General features: G+C 36.0%; 1 protein-coding gene across 6 annotated transcripts in view; it reads right to left on the bottom strand.

The window, feature by feature from the left end:
* LOC124232194 (lysine-specific demethylase 6A-like) overlaps positions 1 to 16,689 on the bottom strand; it is a 173,640-nt gene that overhangs the window by 131,760 nt on the left and 25,191 nt on the right. For 5 of the 6 annotated variants that reach the window (XM_046649157.1, XM_046649159.1, XM_046649158.1 and 2 more), the window contains exon 4: positions 10,263 to 10,312. In XM_046649157.1, coding sequence (XP_046505113.1) covers positions 10,263 to 10,312 — 50 coding nt within the window. Of the gene's footprint in view, positions 1 to 10,262; positions 10,313 to 10,804; positions 10,869 to 16,689 lie in introns of all 6 variants that reach the window. The other variant, XM_046649160.1, reaches the window with a different exon arrangement.

Raw genomic sequence — 16,689 nt, forward strand, 5'->3', positions numbered from 1 at the left:
CTGAACCATACAACTTCTGGAAGAAAATATATGCAGTACACTCTTTGACATTGGTCTCAGAAGCATCTTTTCAAATACCATGTCTACTCAGACAAGGGAAACAAAATAAAAAATAAACAAGTGAGACTTCATCAGACTAAACAGCTTCTTCAAGGCAAAGGAAATCAAGAACAAAATCAAAAGACAACACACCAACTTGGAGAAAATATTGCAAATCATATCCAACAAGGGATTAATCTCCAAAATATAGAAAGAACTCACACAACTCAACATCAAAAAAACAAACAACTCAATCAAAAAATGGGTAGAGGATTTGAACAGATATTTTTCCAAAGAAGATATGAAGATGACCAAGAGGCACATGAAAAGATGTTCAACACCAGTAATCATCAGGGAAATGCAAGTCAAAACTACTCTAAGATATCATCTTACACTTGTTTGAATGGCTATAATTACTAAGACCAAAACTAACAAACGTTGGAGAGGATGTGGAGCAAAGAGAACCCTCATACACTGCTGGTGGGAATGCAAACTGGCGCAGTCACTATGGAAAACAGTATGGAGATTTCCCAAAACATTAAAAATAGAAATACCATATGAGCAATTATCCCTCTGCTGGGTATTTATCCAACAAACTTGAAATCAAAATTCAAAGAGACTTATGCACCCCTATGTTCAGTGCAGTATCATTCACAATTGAAGAAGTGGAAGCAACCCAAGTGCCCACTGACAGACGACTGGATGAAGATGTGGTATACATATACAATGTAATACTACTCAGCCAAAAAAAAAAAAAAAATCATCCATCTGCAACAATACGGATGGACCTTGAAGGTGTTATGTTAAGTGAAGCAAGCCAGACAAAGAGAAACACTGTATGATGGCATGCAGAAGATAACTAACACATGGACAAAGAGAATAGATCAGTAGTTACCAGAGAAGAGGGTTGGCGGGTGGGCATAAGCAGTAGCAAGGGGGCACATACACATGGTGACTGACAAATAATAATGTACAATTTAACTTTCACAATGTTATAAACTATTATGAGTTTTTTTAAAAAAAAGGAAGACGACAATGGAGTCATCAAACTGCTAACCCAAGAAAAAGGAGAACAAGAAGTAACTGCATGGCTTTGAATGAACTGATGAGAACCATTACAATTTTTGATGAATTGTTTGAAACATTATTAGTTTTTTTAATATTTGTATTCAATACTTAAGGAAACCTTTTTCTCTTAAGCTATGAGTAACTTACGTAATTAGGTAAAGTAATCCTTTGTGAATAAAACTACAATTGCTTTTTTTCCCTACTAATCTTCTACAATTTAAAAACTCTTTCTGAGTATCCTTATTCTCATGGGAATATAATTATTTGCGTAAGTTCAAAAAGAATCTCTTTTCCTTGTAACGGGCACTACTGGAAACACTGGTTGTAACACCAAGGTTTTGACTGGAAAATTACATTTGAGAATGATGTGCATTGACTTGAGGTCACATATGACCCAAGAGATTTAAGGAACTAAGGAGTGGCCTGAACCTGGGTAATTGTGTTCCCTACTCTACAGGTGAGTAAGGAAGGTCACTTCCCAGCAGGCCCAGGAACCTCATACTCTGGGCAACACTAGAAAAAAGAATCCAAGTAAATCTGCATATTACAGGCAAAATGCAGTTGTAAATTCTTGCTTGACTTCCTAGACTTGGGAGGCTTTTAAAAGTTTAATCTGAGATTCTTTATGAAATGTTTCAGAAAGCAAACTGAAAAGACTTTTGTGGCCAATAACTATTCTTATTGCTGTAATTATGTAATAATCAGGCAAAAACTCCACTCTAGAAGGGTGCAATCAAGAACAGAGGGCTCTCTCTGCCCCAGCACCCAATCAAAGGGCTATCAAAGATATTTAACATGGAGAAGTAGGTAGGTACCTGTTACAGAGGTTAAGTTCCAGGTGAGTGCAGCCAAGAGGTGGGGCTGTCTTCCGTCTACCAAAACACCATTCACGGGGCAGAGGCTCTAACTTAGGGACAGTGCACTTAGAGTACTGGAGTCCTGTCACCTTTTACACCAGAGGAGCTCATAAGCTGGTAGCCATGCCAGAAAAGACAGGCTGACACCTGAGGCTTCTGCCCACCACTCCACTAAGCACTATGTTCCTAGAACTGGGGTGTCACTCAGAACATCGCCACTATTCCAGCTCCCAACTATAGACTGTGGTTTAGAGATTCTGCCAGGAGAAGAGAGCTCCACCAAGCTAAAATCTCTTCCGAAATAATCAACTTCATTCACAAAAGAGTATGTTGAAATTCAAGCCTAAGGGTACTCTCAAAAGGAGGGGGCACTGTGATGAAAGTAACTTGGAAGAGACTGTTAAAATTCATTAGAGATATAAGGTCTCTGTTTTGTGATACTGTTTTATAACAAGAAATAAACATTTGGTCTTTGACCCCATTTCTGGCAAAGAGCTCCTAAAATCTTTGGAATTTCCTAAGTGATGAGAGCAATGGAGGCATCTTTCATCATGTTAATGAGGTGGCTTTTGGCATGACTCTAGGTCACCTAAGGATGGGGGCTGATCACCAGGGGGACGAATCATGTAATAAGAGGATTGGAATTTTCAGCCCCACCACTAGGCAACCTCCAGGGAGGGGTAAGGGGCTGGAGACAGAGTTCAAGCACCAATTACAAAAGATTTAATCAACTATGCTTATGTAATAAAGCCTCCTTAAAAGCCTAAAAGGGAGGGGCTGGCTCATTGACTTTGTGGTTAAGTTCACACAATCTGCTTCAGCAGCCTGGGGTTCACAGGTTCGAATCCCAGGTGTGGACCCAGCACCACTCATCAAGCCACACTGTGACGGCATCCCACATAAAACAGAGTAAGATGGGCATAGCTGTTAGCTCAACAACAATCTTCCTTAAGCACAAAGTAGAAGATTGGCAACAGATGTTAGCTCAGGGACAATCCTCCTCACCCACACACATGAAAAAACCCAAAAGGCAGGCTTCACAGAACTTCCCAGTTGCTGAACATGTGGAGATAGAGGGAAAGTGGTGCATGAGCAAAGAATATAAATGTTCCATGCCCACTCCCCATACCTTGCCCTGTGTATCTCTTCCATCTGGCTGCTCCTGAGTTACATCCTTTTATAATAAACCACTAACCTAGTAAGTAAAATATTTCTCTGATTTCGGTGAGCTGCTCCATTGAGGGAGCAATAGGAACTTCCAATCTACAGTCAGTGTGGCAGAAGCACAGGCAACAATCTGGACTTGCAACTGGCATCTGAGGGAGATGGAGGGCAGTCTTGCAGAATTGAACCCTTAAAATGTGGGATCTGACACTATCTCCAGGGTGATCCTATCAGAATTGAGCTGAAGTGTAAGACATCCAGCTGGTGTCCGATAATTGCTTGGCAATATAAGGGAAAAAACCAACACATTATAATTGGGAGCAAAAAAGGAACCCAGAGGCCAGAGAGCTTAAGTTCACACAATCTGCTTCAGCAGCCTGGGGTTCACAGGACTATAGAAAGAGACAACTACCAAAACTACTTCACTGATGAGTACAAATCTCAATGACTTCAAAAACTATTCCTGAAAAGAGCCAAAATCAAAACATCACAGACTGCAATTAGTGCAATTACAGGTAGGTATAAAGAGGAAAAAAGACAAAGATGGCCCTGTTAAAAATCACTATCAGACCAAAACATACTACACTTAGGCTCAAGGCTGCACCCTCCAAAAAAGAATATAGGAAACTTCATACTACAAGAGGGAAACACACTTCACAAAAATAATCCATCCACTCAATAATCAGATAAGGGGAAAAAACCACAAGATCTGTGGACAAACTGCAACAATCAGAACACAGAAATGCTGCATTAATATTAAGTAAATTGTGTTTCAAAATAAATGTTACATGGTATACAGGGATACATTATTGTCAGATCCACACACAAGGAAAGAAAAGTCAACAGAAATCGCTTGTGAGAACAACCAAATGACTGGTGTAACAAATGTAAAGCAGTCATTATATATGGCTCAATAACTAAAATCATAATTGAAAAAAGCAAATTATGGTGACAATATCTCACCAAGTAAAGAACATCAATAAAAAAACTAAAATCACAGGGCTGGCCTGGTGGCATATTGGTTAAGTTTGCACACTTCATTTTAGTCACCAAGGGTTCACAGGTTTGGCTCCTGGGTGCGGACCTACGCACTGCTCATCAAGCAATGCTGTGGTGGTATCCCACAAACAAAATGGAGGAAGATGGCTATAGACATGAGCTCAGCAACAATCTTTATCAAGCAAAAAGAAGAAGATTGCAGTGGATGTAGCTCAGGGCCAATCTTCCTCACCAAAACAAAGAAAAAAACACCAAAAAACTAACATCACAAAAAAGAATCAAATGGAAATTCTTCAGCAAAAAATAAAATAACTAAAATAAAAAGTGAGAGGGGCTCAACAGCATACTTGAAGTAGGCAAAATTAATGTGTGAACTTATAGATATATGACAGAGATTTACAACCCAAGGAAGAGAGAAAACTCAGTGAAGAATACCAAGAAGAGCTTCCTCTAAAGACATGTCATATGCCTTTCAGTGCACCAACACATGTGTAATGAGAATACTACAAGGGAGGAAAAGGAAAAAACATTTCAATGCTGAAAACTTCCCAAATTTCAGGGAAAATTTTAATTTTCACATCAAAAAGCACAACTAACTCCAAGTAGGATAAACAAAGAGAGATTCACAGACACATCATAGTGAAAAATGATCAAAACTAAAGACAGAGAAAATCTTGAAACCAGAAAGAGAAAAAAAACAAATTTAAAAAAATAACTTACTAAACAACTCAAGGAGATTAACAACTGATTTCTCCTCGGATACCACAATAGCCAAAAGGCAGTGGGATAACATAATCAAAGTGCTCAAAGAAAACAAATAGTCAACCAAGAATCTTCTATCCTAGCAGTTATCTTTCAACAATGAAGGCCAAACAGATGTGCAGATGAATTCACTGCAAACACACCCACCTCCAACAAATTCTTATGAAGTTCTTTAGGCTTAGAGCAAATGCCCAAGTCAGTAACTCAAAACATTAAAAAGAACACCTCACACAAAAAGGATCAGTAACAGTAATTCTGCAATCATGGAACACAGCACAGTATTTCTTTTTCTTCCTTATCCTAACTGATTTAAAAACCAAATGTTTAAGCAATATCTATATAATTGTATTGTTGGGCCTATGATATATAGCAATGTAACTTATTACTAATGACAGGATACATAATGAAGTAAGTAAGAGCAAGGCTGTCTTGGGCTAAAGAAATGACTCCAGGTGGCAAATTGAACATACAAGAAGAAGTGAAGAGAACAAGAAATGGGAATTTAAAAATCTAACGTAACAAAAGCCAAACATGTAATTTTTCCTATCTAAAAAGACAACAAATTACATAAATTACTATTATAAAAATGTATTATTACATATAGTTTATATATTACAACAATATAATTGCTGGAACTGTGGCATTTATAGACATAATGTACAAAAATAAAACAAGAAGGCCGCACTGCATAGAGATATATAAAAGTAAGGTTTTTATATCACATAGGAATTACATCAGTACATAGCCAAGTAAATTCAAACAATCTAATATGTATATGATAAGCTCTAGAGCAACCAGTAATGAAATAATTCAAAAAGATATAACAAAAAAATGTGAAGAAATTAAATTACATTTTAAAAATCTGCTTCGTGCAAAAGAAAGCAGTAAAGTAGGAAGAATGGTAAAACACACACATATAAAAAAGACAAGGTAAAATGCCAGATGTAAATCCAATATACGAATGATGGCATTAAACAAGACTGGATTAAACAATCAGAATTCACAAATTATCAGACTAGACAAAAAGAAGTTCCAACTATATATTGTCTTCAGGAGACATGCTTAAGATTCAAAGATACAGACTGTACATGAAAAGACGGAAAATAATATATCATGAAAACAGTAATTATAAAAATTCTATAATGGCTCCAATAATATCAAGCAAAGAAATGTTACTAGAAGAAAAACAGGTCAATAAAAGGATCAATCTCTACATTACATATTTCAAAATTGCTAAGATGGTAAATCTTAAATGGTAAGACAAAAAAGAAATGGTAATTTTGTGACATGATGGAAGTGTTAGCTAATACTACAGTGTCAAATATTTTGCAATATTTAAATGTATCAAATCAACAGGCACACCTTAAACAGGCACAATGTTACATGTCAACTGTACTTCCATAAAATTTGAACAAAAATTTTAAAAGAGGATTTATTCATCAAAAAGACAGAGCAATTGGGGCTGGCCCAGTGGCGCAGCGGTTAAGTTCACAAGTTCCGCTTCAGCAGCCTGGGGTTTGCCAGTTTGGATCCTGGTTGCAGACCTAAGCAGTGCTTGCCAAGCCATGCTGTGGTAGACATCCCACATATAAAGTAGAGGAATATGGGCATGACTGTCAGCTCAGGGCCAGTCTTCCTCAGAAGAAAGAGGAGAACTGGCAGCAGATGTTCACTCAGGGCTAATCTTCCTCAAAAACAAAAGAAAAAAGACACAACAATTACTAAGACCAGACCAGTGAAGCAGCAGTTAAGTTTGCATACTACGCTTCAGCGGCCCAGGGTTTGCCAGTTTGGATGCCGAGCATGGCACTATACACCACTTATCAAGCCATGCTGTGGCAGGTATCCCACATATCAAGTGGAGGAAGATCGGCATGGATGTTAGCTCAGGGCCAGTCTTCCTCCAAAAAAAAAAAGATATAGTAATTATAAACATATATGCACCTAACAAGAGAGTACTACAATACATGAAGCAAAAAGCACACAAAACTGACCCCCAAAATAGGAAACTGATCAATAGTTAGACTTCAATCTCATACTTAATATGGATAGTTTAGAGAGATAAACATGGAAACAGACACCTTGAACAAAATTTCAAACATACCAAACTTAACAAATGTTTGGAAAACACTTGACCCACGAAAAACAGAATATACTACTTCTCATGCACATGAAACATGCTCCAAGATAAACCAAATACTATGTCATAAACTAAATCTGAATAAATAATAAAAAACTGAAACAATATAAAGTATGTTTTTTGAATTATATGGAATGAAATTTTAAAATGCCAGAAAAATGTCAAAAATAAACAAAATACTCCTAAATAACCAATGATTCAAACAAGGATTTACAATCTCAATAGACACACAAAAAATAAACTAACCAAATACAACACCTCTTCATGATGGGAAAAAAAACTGAATAAAAGTAAAGGACAACTTCTTCAACCTGATAAAAGATAGCAATAAATAAACCCCCACTTCAACATCAAATTGATGGTGAAAAAGTGAATGTTTTCCCTCTCAAATCAGAAAGAAGACAAGAATGCCTGCTCTCAACAATTCTACTTAGCATTTACTAGAGACCTTAATCAGGGCAATTATGATAAGGAGGAAAGGGAGAGGAAGGAGAAGGAAGGGAGGAAACAAAAAAAAGGCATCCAGATTGGAAAGAAAATGGTAAAACTCTCTCTACAGACAGATGATTATCTTGTACGTAGGAAATCCAAAATGACCCACAAAAAACTATGAGAACTGATAAATGAGCTTATTAGCAAAATTGCTTAATACAAAATCTGTAAACAAAAATAAACTACAACTCTATTTATTTAGAATGAACATTTGAAAATAAAGTGAAGTTATGAAAATAATTCCATTTATAGCAAAATATGATTCAACTTTATGCTGTCTATGAGACAAAATTTAACTTGATAGATACAAGTAGATTGAAAGAAATAAAACTGAAATAAACAGGATGCAAAGTGCAATACTGGCACAAGAATAGACAAAAAAGATCAACGGAATAAAACTGAGAGTACTGCAATAAATCCACAATCTATGGCCAACAGACTTGTGACAATGGTGTCAGGATCATGCAAACGGGGAAAGAATCTTCTCTTCAACAAACAGTTATTGGACAACTAGATAGCCACATGCAAAAGAATAAAGGTGGAATGTGACCTCACATAACATACAAAAATTAACTCAAAATGAACAAGGACCTAAAAGTAAGGGCTATAACTACAAAACTCTTCAAATAAAAAATAAAGTAAATCTTTCTGACTTTGGATTGGTAATGGATATACAGCACCAACAAACACAAGCAAGAAAAGAAAAAAAAAGGGTATATGGGAATTCATCATAACTTAAAACTACTGTGCTTCAAAAGATACTATCAAACAAGAAGATAACCCCAAAACATATGAAAACAGTGTATCAACTAGATTTATAAAAATAACTCCTACAACTCAAAAATAAAAACAACTCAATTAAAAGTGGGAAAAAATCTGAACAGACATTTCTTCAGAAGATGTACAAAAGGCCAATAAGCAAACAAAAACTTTGAGTTCAAATATCACTAATCATCAGGGCAATGAAAATGAAAACTACAGTGAGAAACCACTTAACACCTATTAGGAGGGTAAAAAAAAAAACCTCCGAAAAGACAGAAATAACAACTGTGGCAAGATTATGGAGAAACTGGGGTCTTTATACATTAAGTGTGACATGTAATATGGTATAGTCACTTTGGAAATTAGTCTTACAGATCAACAAAAATGTAAAATTACCATCTAGCCCAGCAAATTCCATTCCTAAGTATATATCCAAAAGAAAGGAAAAATGTATTCAAACAAAAACAGGTACATGGGGCCAGCCCAGTGGCACAGGGGTTAAATTCACACCTTTCACTTTGGCAGCCCTGGGTTTGCTGGTTCAGGTCCCAGGTGTGGACCTCTGTCCTCTGTACCATTTATCAAGCCATGCTGTGACAGGCACCCCACATATAAAGTAAAGAAAGATGAGCACAGATGTTAGCTCAGGGTCAGTATTCCTCAGCAAAAAGAGGAGGAGTGGAGGCAGATGTTAGCTCAGGGTTAATCTTCCTCAAAAAATAAAAAAACAAAAACGGGTATACAAGCGTTTGTAGCAGCACGATTCATTACAGCCAAGAGGTTGAGACAGACAGCAAATGTCCATCAACAGATAATAGAATAAACAAAATGGATATTCACATAATGGAATTTATAGCCATAAAAATGAATGAAGTACTACTGATATATGCTAAAGCAGGGATCAATCTTGAAAACGTTATGGTTAAGTGAAAAAAGCTAGTCCAGACTATGTAAATATATAGAAACAGTGAGTAAACTAACAACTGCTTAGAACAGAGCTCATGGGAGATTGGCAGAGAGAATATTGGGTTTCATTTTCATATAATAAAAATATTCTAAAACTGATTGTGGTGATGGGTACACAACTTTGTAAACATATTTTTAAAAGTGAATTTTACCCTTCAAATGGGTGACTTCTATGGTAGGAGAATTACATTTCCATAATGCTGTTAGCAAAAAAATAATAGATCAAAATTAACTTATACAGATATTCTTGGATTAAGCAGTCTTCATTTTTAACTGTTTTTTCCCACTCCAAGCAATTCACAAAAGCAAGCAACACTCTTACTTATATTACGGTTCAACACACGTTTTCAATGTCTTTGGGTAACCTGAAATGTTAAAACAACCAAACCTCAAGGCAGTTATATATAGAACTACATTATGACTTATATTCTGTTCAAGAATAATGACACATAATGTTGAAAAGCTACTATTTAGCTACCTTACCATACTTGAAAGTATACACGTCGTGAAAGATTAATCTGCTACTTTAATTATACTGCTTAAACTGAGATAACACAGTGGATAATTCATCCTTACACAGAATTCTTCCTTTAGATCAGTCTTCTAAAATGGATAGTTTTAATTCTCCCCAGAGCTCCAATCAAAGAAAAACTGTGAAAATGACAGACGCTCCTTAAACTTTAGCCTGACTCATCCATCATCAGAACCACCATAATCCATCCTTCATTTATTCCAAGCTATGAACTTAAAAAAGGAACAGTAATTTTTTTACTTGATTTTGTTTCTGATGAAAGTACAAAGTTTGTTTCCTATGAAAGTGTACCAAAGTCTACACTTAGACTAACTTTTACTTATAAAATATCAGGAAAATACTAATTAAGAACAAGACACTTAACTGAAAAAGCTGGCACAAAATAACACCTTTCCCTTTTCCATTCCCTACTTAGAGTTAGTATTTTGCATAGTTTCCCCCAAAATAACAAAACAAAATTGGCATTCAAATGTGTACTAACCTTCCAGTAGTCAGACTGTAAACTGTAGTATCTCTGATATGCAGATAATGCTGAAAAAGAGAAAACAATTATTAGCCAAATTACGTCCCATTTAAAAATCCACAAAACAAATATTAATATTTTAATATAAGTTGGCCATCATGCCTGCCTCTCAGCAAACACTGATATAAAACAATAGACAATTTAAAGTTTATGGTCTACCAACTTAATCACCCATGTAAATAATAAAATTATAATGGAAAGAAATGATCTACGTCAGGCATACGAAAGTACTATCAAATCTCATTCTTGTACCTAAACAAATGCAAAACCTTGGCCATTACTTCAGTCAACTTGATCTCCCTCACGGACCAAATCTCACAGAAATTTTCTAACATTATTACATACTATAATGAATTTTCTAAACTTTTCTCAAAATGCAACTCACTTTCCAGAAAGATAAAAGCACAGCTACAACAAATCCTTATTTCTGATGCTTTCCTTCACACAATCAACATTAGCTTAGGATACTAAAATCAATTTAATTTGAAGATGGTTATTACCATGTTTTCTAATCCATATAAAGGCATATCAGGTCTGGAATCACATAAATTACTTCCTGTGGGCCTAAAAAAAAGGCACATAAGGTAAAGGGGTAAAAAAGAAATCACAAACACATTGGAATTAGTGGGGACATTCTAAAAAATTTTTAAAAAAAGAAAAGGAAACTCCATTAAGATTTCAATGGAATCAGAACATTTTGGAATTTATTTCTTAAAGTTCCCTAGGGAGCACATTTAGAATAAAATATAGTCAGGAATGAACATTGCCCTTAAAGTCAAAGAAAATGAGAACATCAGCATAACACTGCACTGAGGCTTTTCATATCTTGAATTTTATGAATTTCAGACATTTGCACAATAGAACTGTAAAGATTATCTAAAATCCTTTCATGAAATGAACTATACAGAGATAAGGAAAAAAGGCTTAATGAGGGGAAAACTTGCTTTTCAAATATTATTGTAAAATTCCAGTAATCAGAAATTTGAAGTAGTCAAATTTATGCTAAAGAGACGCTAATGTATATAAAAATCATCTCACACATTATTTTTCAAGTCTGAGCACTGACTGGATAACTAAAATACTCATTTTTAAAACAAAAATTTAAAGGCATAGGGCTGATATAAAGAGTCATGGATTACCAGCAGACACATAGCAGGGGAAACCACCCCAGTAACCAGAGTCAGGGTACAAAAGCCTTAATTACAACTGAGGAATTGCTCAACGCTCAGTGCAAAAATTGTAAGATTTTTAAAAAACCAGGAGCACCCACACATGGGGGGTTGAGGAGGCCCACAATACCGTAAAATTTATTTCTTGGGGACCAATAAGATCCCAAGAAGATATATGTGAGAAAATTTTCCTCAAGCTTCCAGCAAGGCAAGCAGAAAGGAACCCCAGAGCACTCTTGTACTCTTAACAAAGCCTGCCATCAGGTGTAACTAGTTACCTAAAGACTAACCTGCAGAGGGAATATCAGAACCTAACTGATTAGGAGAGTAAGAGAAATATCCAACTCCAGCCCACTCTAGTCATTCTCACTAACCCAAGAGGGGAGAAAAAAACTGAGAAACTCATGTAGTTCATTTTCCAAAAGCACAGGCTTAATAAAACTGAGGTCTAATCACACGGCTATTGAACAATACTCCTCCCCCGTCACCTTACCACCACATTACAAAAAGCCTATTTATAGCAGTTATTTTTAACTTTTTATTTTCAGATAGCAAGAGAAAATTACAAGGAATACCAAAGTCAAAAAAAAAAAAAAACACTGTAAAGACACAGCAAGCATCAGAACCGGACATGGCAGGGATGCTGATATTATCAGACCAGGAATTTAAAACAAATACAATTAACGTGCTAGGGATATAATAAAGTAGACAGCATGCAGGAACAGATTAGCAATGTGAGCAGAGAAATGGAAATCCTAACAAATATCAAGTAGAAATACTAACGATCAATAACTAACAAAAATGAAGAATGCCTTTGACAGGATTACTACTAGACTGGATGGACACAGGTGAGGAAAGAATAAATGAGAGGATTTATCAAGAGAATTCTGAAAATCCAAAAGTAGAGAACAAAGACTGAAAAAATCAGAACAGAGTATCGAACGGTTATGCGACACCCAGAAAACATGTAACAAATATAACTGGACCACCAAAAGGTGAAGAGAGACAGAAAAGAGCAAAGGAATTAACTGGAACAATAATGACTAAGAATTGTGCCCAAATCAACATCAGACAATAAACCACAGATCCAAGATGCTCAGAGAGTATGAAGCAGGAAAAATGCCCAAACTAAAACATAGATTTAGGGGCTGGCGAAGTGGCATGGTGGTTAAGGTTTCACGCTTTGCTTTGCTGCCGGGGGTTTGCTGGTTCGGATCCCAGGTGCACACCTACACACTGCTCATCAAGCCATGCTTTGGTGGCGTCCCACATACAAAATAGAGGAAGACTAGTAGGGATGTTAGCTCCGCAACAATCTCCCCCAATCAAAAAGAGAAAGATTAGGTACATCTGTTAGTTCAGGGCCAATCTTCTTCACCAGAAGAAACAAACAAAAATACATTTAGCCATCCATTTTCAAACTGCAGAAAACAAAATATTTTGTTTAATCCAGAAAGAAGCCAGAAGTGAAATATTCCTAGCTAGACAAAAAAAAAAAAAAAAAAAAGATAAGAGTTATGTAACTTCTCCTCAGAAACCCTACACAAGCAAGAAGAAATTGGAGTAGAATATTTAAAGTGTGAAAAGAAGATAAAACCACCAACTTAAAATTTTACACTCTGCAAAATTAGAATTTAAAAGTCAAGAAGAAATAGAGTTTCTCATAAAAACAAAAATTGAAGGAAATTATTGACAGAAGAGTTGCCTTGCAAACAATGTTAAAAACAGTTCTTTAGAGAGAAGAAAATAATATAGGTCAGAAACTCCAATCTACATTAAGAAAGAACAACGAAGAAAAAAACATCAAAAAATAAAAACTGGGGCCAGCCCTGTGGCCAAGTGGTTAAGTTCTCGCACTCCACTGCAGTGGCCCTGGGTTTCACTGGTTCAGATCCTGAGCACATACCCGGCACCGCTCGTCAGGCCACGGTGAGGTGGCGTCCCACATGCCATAGCTAGAAGGACCCACAACGAAGAATATACAACTATGCACCAGGGGGCTTTGGGGAGAAAAAGGAAAAAATAAAATCTTTTAAAAAAATAAAAAATAAAATAAAATAAAAAAATCAAAATCATCCAAAGAATCAACTATAGACCAGAAAGATTTTTCAGATATAATGTTTAGCGAAGAGGTTTACACAATTTAAAACAAGTATTAAAAATTACTCCTCTAAAAGTACACCTCCCTATGCCTGTAGGCATACATAATCAGTGTTCAATCAACATCATTCAACACAGTATACAAAACTGATTATGAACTCAAAACCAATGGTAGGCACCAAAACCAAATTATAAACACAAAGAAATACCATCAGCATTTTTTATACCCTTTTATGACAGTACATTAATGTCAGTACTGAATTTTACTAATATATGCTTGGCTAAACTTCTTATTTTAAAATTATGTATTTAGTAGAATTATCCATCAATAGCAGGTGACCATAAAACACACACAGTACAGACTTAAATAATTCAGAAAGGTAAATATTACCACTTTAGTATAGCATTACTAAAGCAAGGCATAAACAATGGATATTTACATTCACAACTGAAAATAACCTAAAGAGAAATCATGTATTTTCTGATTTTAAAAAAACTCAAAATTAAGACAATTTCTAAAGGCATAAAAGGAAGAACTTTTAATAGTGAGCTACAAAATTTAACTTTACATCAATGGTTCTAAAAGTGTAGTCCCAGGTAAGACAGTATCAAAATTAGGTACTCCATGTGGAAATGCAAATCCTCATGCACTATCTCAGACCACTGAGTCAGAAAACCTGGCAACGGATCCTATCAATTGGTGTTTAACACACTCCCTAGATTTCTGATACCCTCTGAAATTTGAGAATCATGGTTTTGGTGCTTAGATGTGAACCTCCTACAGAAAAGAACTATGATTTATGTAAAAATTATCCATAAAAAGGGATCCATGGAAACATGCAATTAAGTTGAACAAATCCTGGGTTAACCTATGTTATTTCCATCAGGACCTCTAATAAACTAAGATGTACTCTCTCTCTCTCAAGTTCACTGCTTGTGGGGGAATAGAAGGTTGTATAATAATCATAAAGTGACTACATAACTCCAAAGATATTTCATAATAGAACTCTTTTTACTGAGAGATAATACTTCTGAGAAACTGTTTAGAGGAAAATCTTACCAGCAGTATATTTGTATACAACTTGTATATGGGTTTTATATGAAGTCCAGCTTAATACCAAGGGAAAGACCCTAATAAAAACCTGTAAGGAATGAATCTACATAAAACTAATTTCTGTTGTTTTATTCAAAAGCAGCTGAATTAAATTTTAACAAATTTAGAGACTACGTTTCTAATAATTTAATGAATGTATCACCTGGCTTCATGAAATTTCTCTTGGAACATGAAAATTATATGATTAGCAATTAGGAGAAACAATGCATCCATATGAATATATGATAAACTGAGAAAGTATTCTCAAATATAAATCTCAAATTCAAAGGCACAAACATAAATGCTGCAAGAAACTGTGTGTCCAGACAAGATGGTAGAGGCAATTCTCCCTGCTCCTCCCCAATAAGTAAAACTATAAACCTTGGCAAGAATAAACAAGGCAATAAAAAAAAAATTCAGAGAAGTGTAAAAGAGGAATGCAGAATGTTTAGGGAATCCAGCCTGAGAGAAAAATGTAGCTGCAGCAACCCCGTTCAACCAAAAAGGTCAACAAAGTACAATGTTTTCTGATCCCAAATCTAGCAAAGGCAGGCAGGCTCTTTCCTCTTCAGGATGGAGTGGGAGAACCTTTGACAAAGCAAGTGGGCCTGACACCACCAGCAAGGGAGAGTGATGGAAAGCCCTTCAGAGAACAGAATGGCTAAGGGAAACTCCCCTTTTCCCAGGCTTGAATTAGCCCTCCTCCTCTCAACACCAAGAGGCCAGAGTTTGGTACAAGCCAGAGGGCTCCAAACTCAGCAAGTTCTCTTCGAAGAAGCCTTTTTATGCTTGCCAACTTCTACTCCACTATGCCTTCTAGAGAAAATAGCACGGTAGGCAAGACCAGTGAGGGATATCCCACCACAAGTAGCCCAGCACACAAAACCTCTTTGCTACCAAGAGCCAGAGATTCTCTTCCTTTACCTAGAGGCACCAGTCAGTGAACCCGAGGAAGATCTTTCCGCCACCCCCTATTCATTAGGACAGCACTAGCAGAGATCAACGGAAGCCTAAGCAGCACAAGATACATCACAAATGCAAAAGGCAACACAAAGCCTCTCAAATTTCATTGTCATTAGAACCACAGCCCACAAAAGTAAACCAGGGCCCTCATTCTAAACCTAAAACAAGGTGACTAAAATAAAAGAAATAGGACAAAGTCTCTCAATATCATCAACAAAATGAACAGAACACAATAAAAAATCACCCATCATAAATCCAGGAAAATCACAACATAAACGAGAAAAGACAATCCAAAGATGACAAAATAACGGTGAATCAAAAGTTGGAATTACATGACAAGGACTTTAAAGCAGTGCTCATAGAAGCTTATATAAGAATTCAACAGGCCCAAAATGGAGTCAGTTATGCTAAGCCCCACATTTCTAACCCTATATTTAATTATCCTATCGACTCTCTCAGAAATGAAATCTTAAACCAGTCAATCAGGAATCATCTGATCAACACCAGTTAGATAATCTGCCTGACAGATTCTGGTCATCCAGAACATAAAGAATGTAACCTTGCAATAACCAATCCACTTTTTACGCCCAGTACAACTTCCTTTGTTCCTGGTCCCTACTGCCTATAAAACCTCTTCTTGGCTGGTAAAGCTCTTCAGAGTTCCTTTCTATCTCCTAGACAGGATGCTGCCTGATTCATAAATAGTTGAATAAAGAGAATGAGATGTTTAAAATTTACTCAGTTGAATTTTGGTTTTTAACAAAACAAATATAGAAAATCTCACCAAAACAGCAGAAGTTATAACACACAGCAAAAAGGAATTTACAGGACTGAAAAACTACAATCACAGAAGAATCAATAAACTTGAGAGAGTAACAGATACCAAATACAGACAACAAACAGAAAAAGACTGAGAAGAAAAATTAACACAGGCTCAGACACCCATGGAACAAACACCATAAAATGCATCATACCTAACAGTCCCAGAAGCAGAGGAGAAGGAGAGTGGAACTGAAAGAATATTCACTGAAATAAAAGCTAAAAAAAAAATCACAAATTT

This window comes from Equus quagga, unplaced genomic scaffold (assembly GCF_021613505.1).
Source record: "Equus quagga isolate Etosha38 unplaced genomic scaffold, UCLA_HA_Equagga_1.0 HiC_scaffold_32_RagTag, whole genome shotgun sequence".
Taxonomy (NCBI): domain Eukaryota; kingdom Metazoa; phylum Chordata; class Mammalia; order Perissodactyla; family Equidae; genus Equus; species Equus quagga.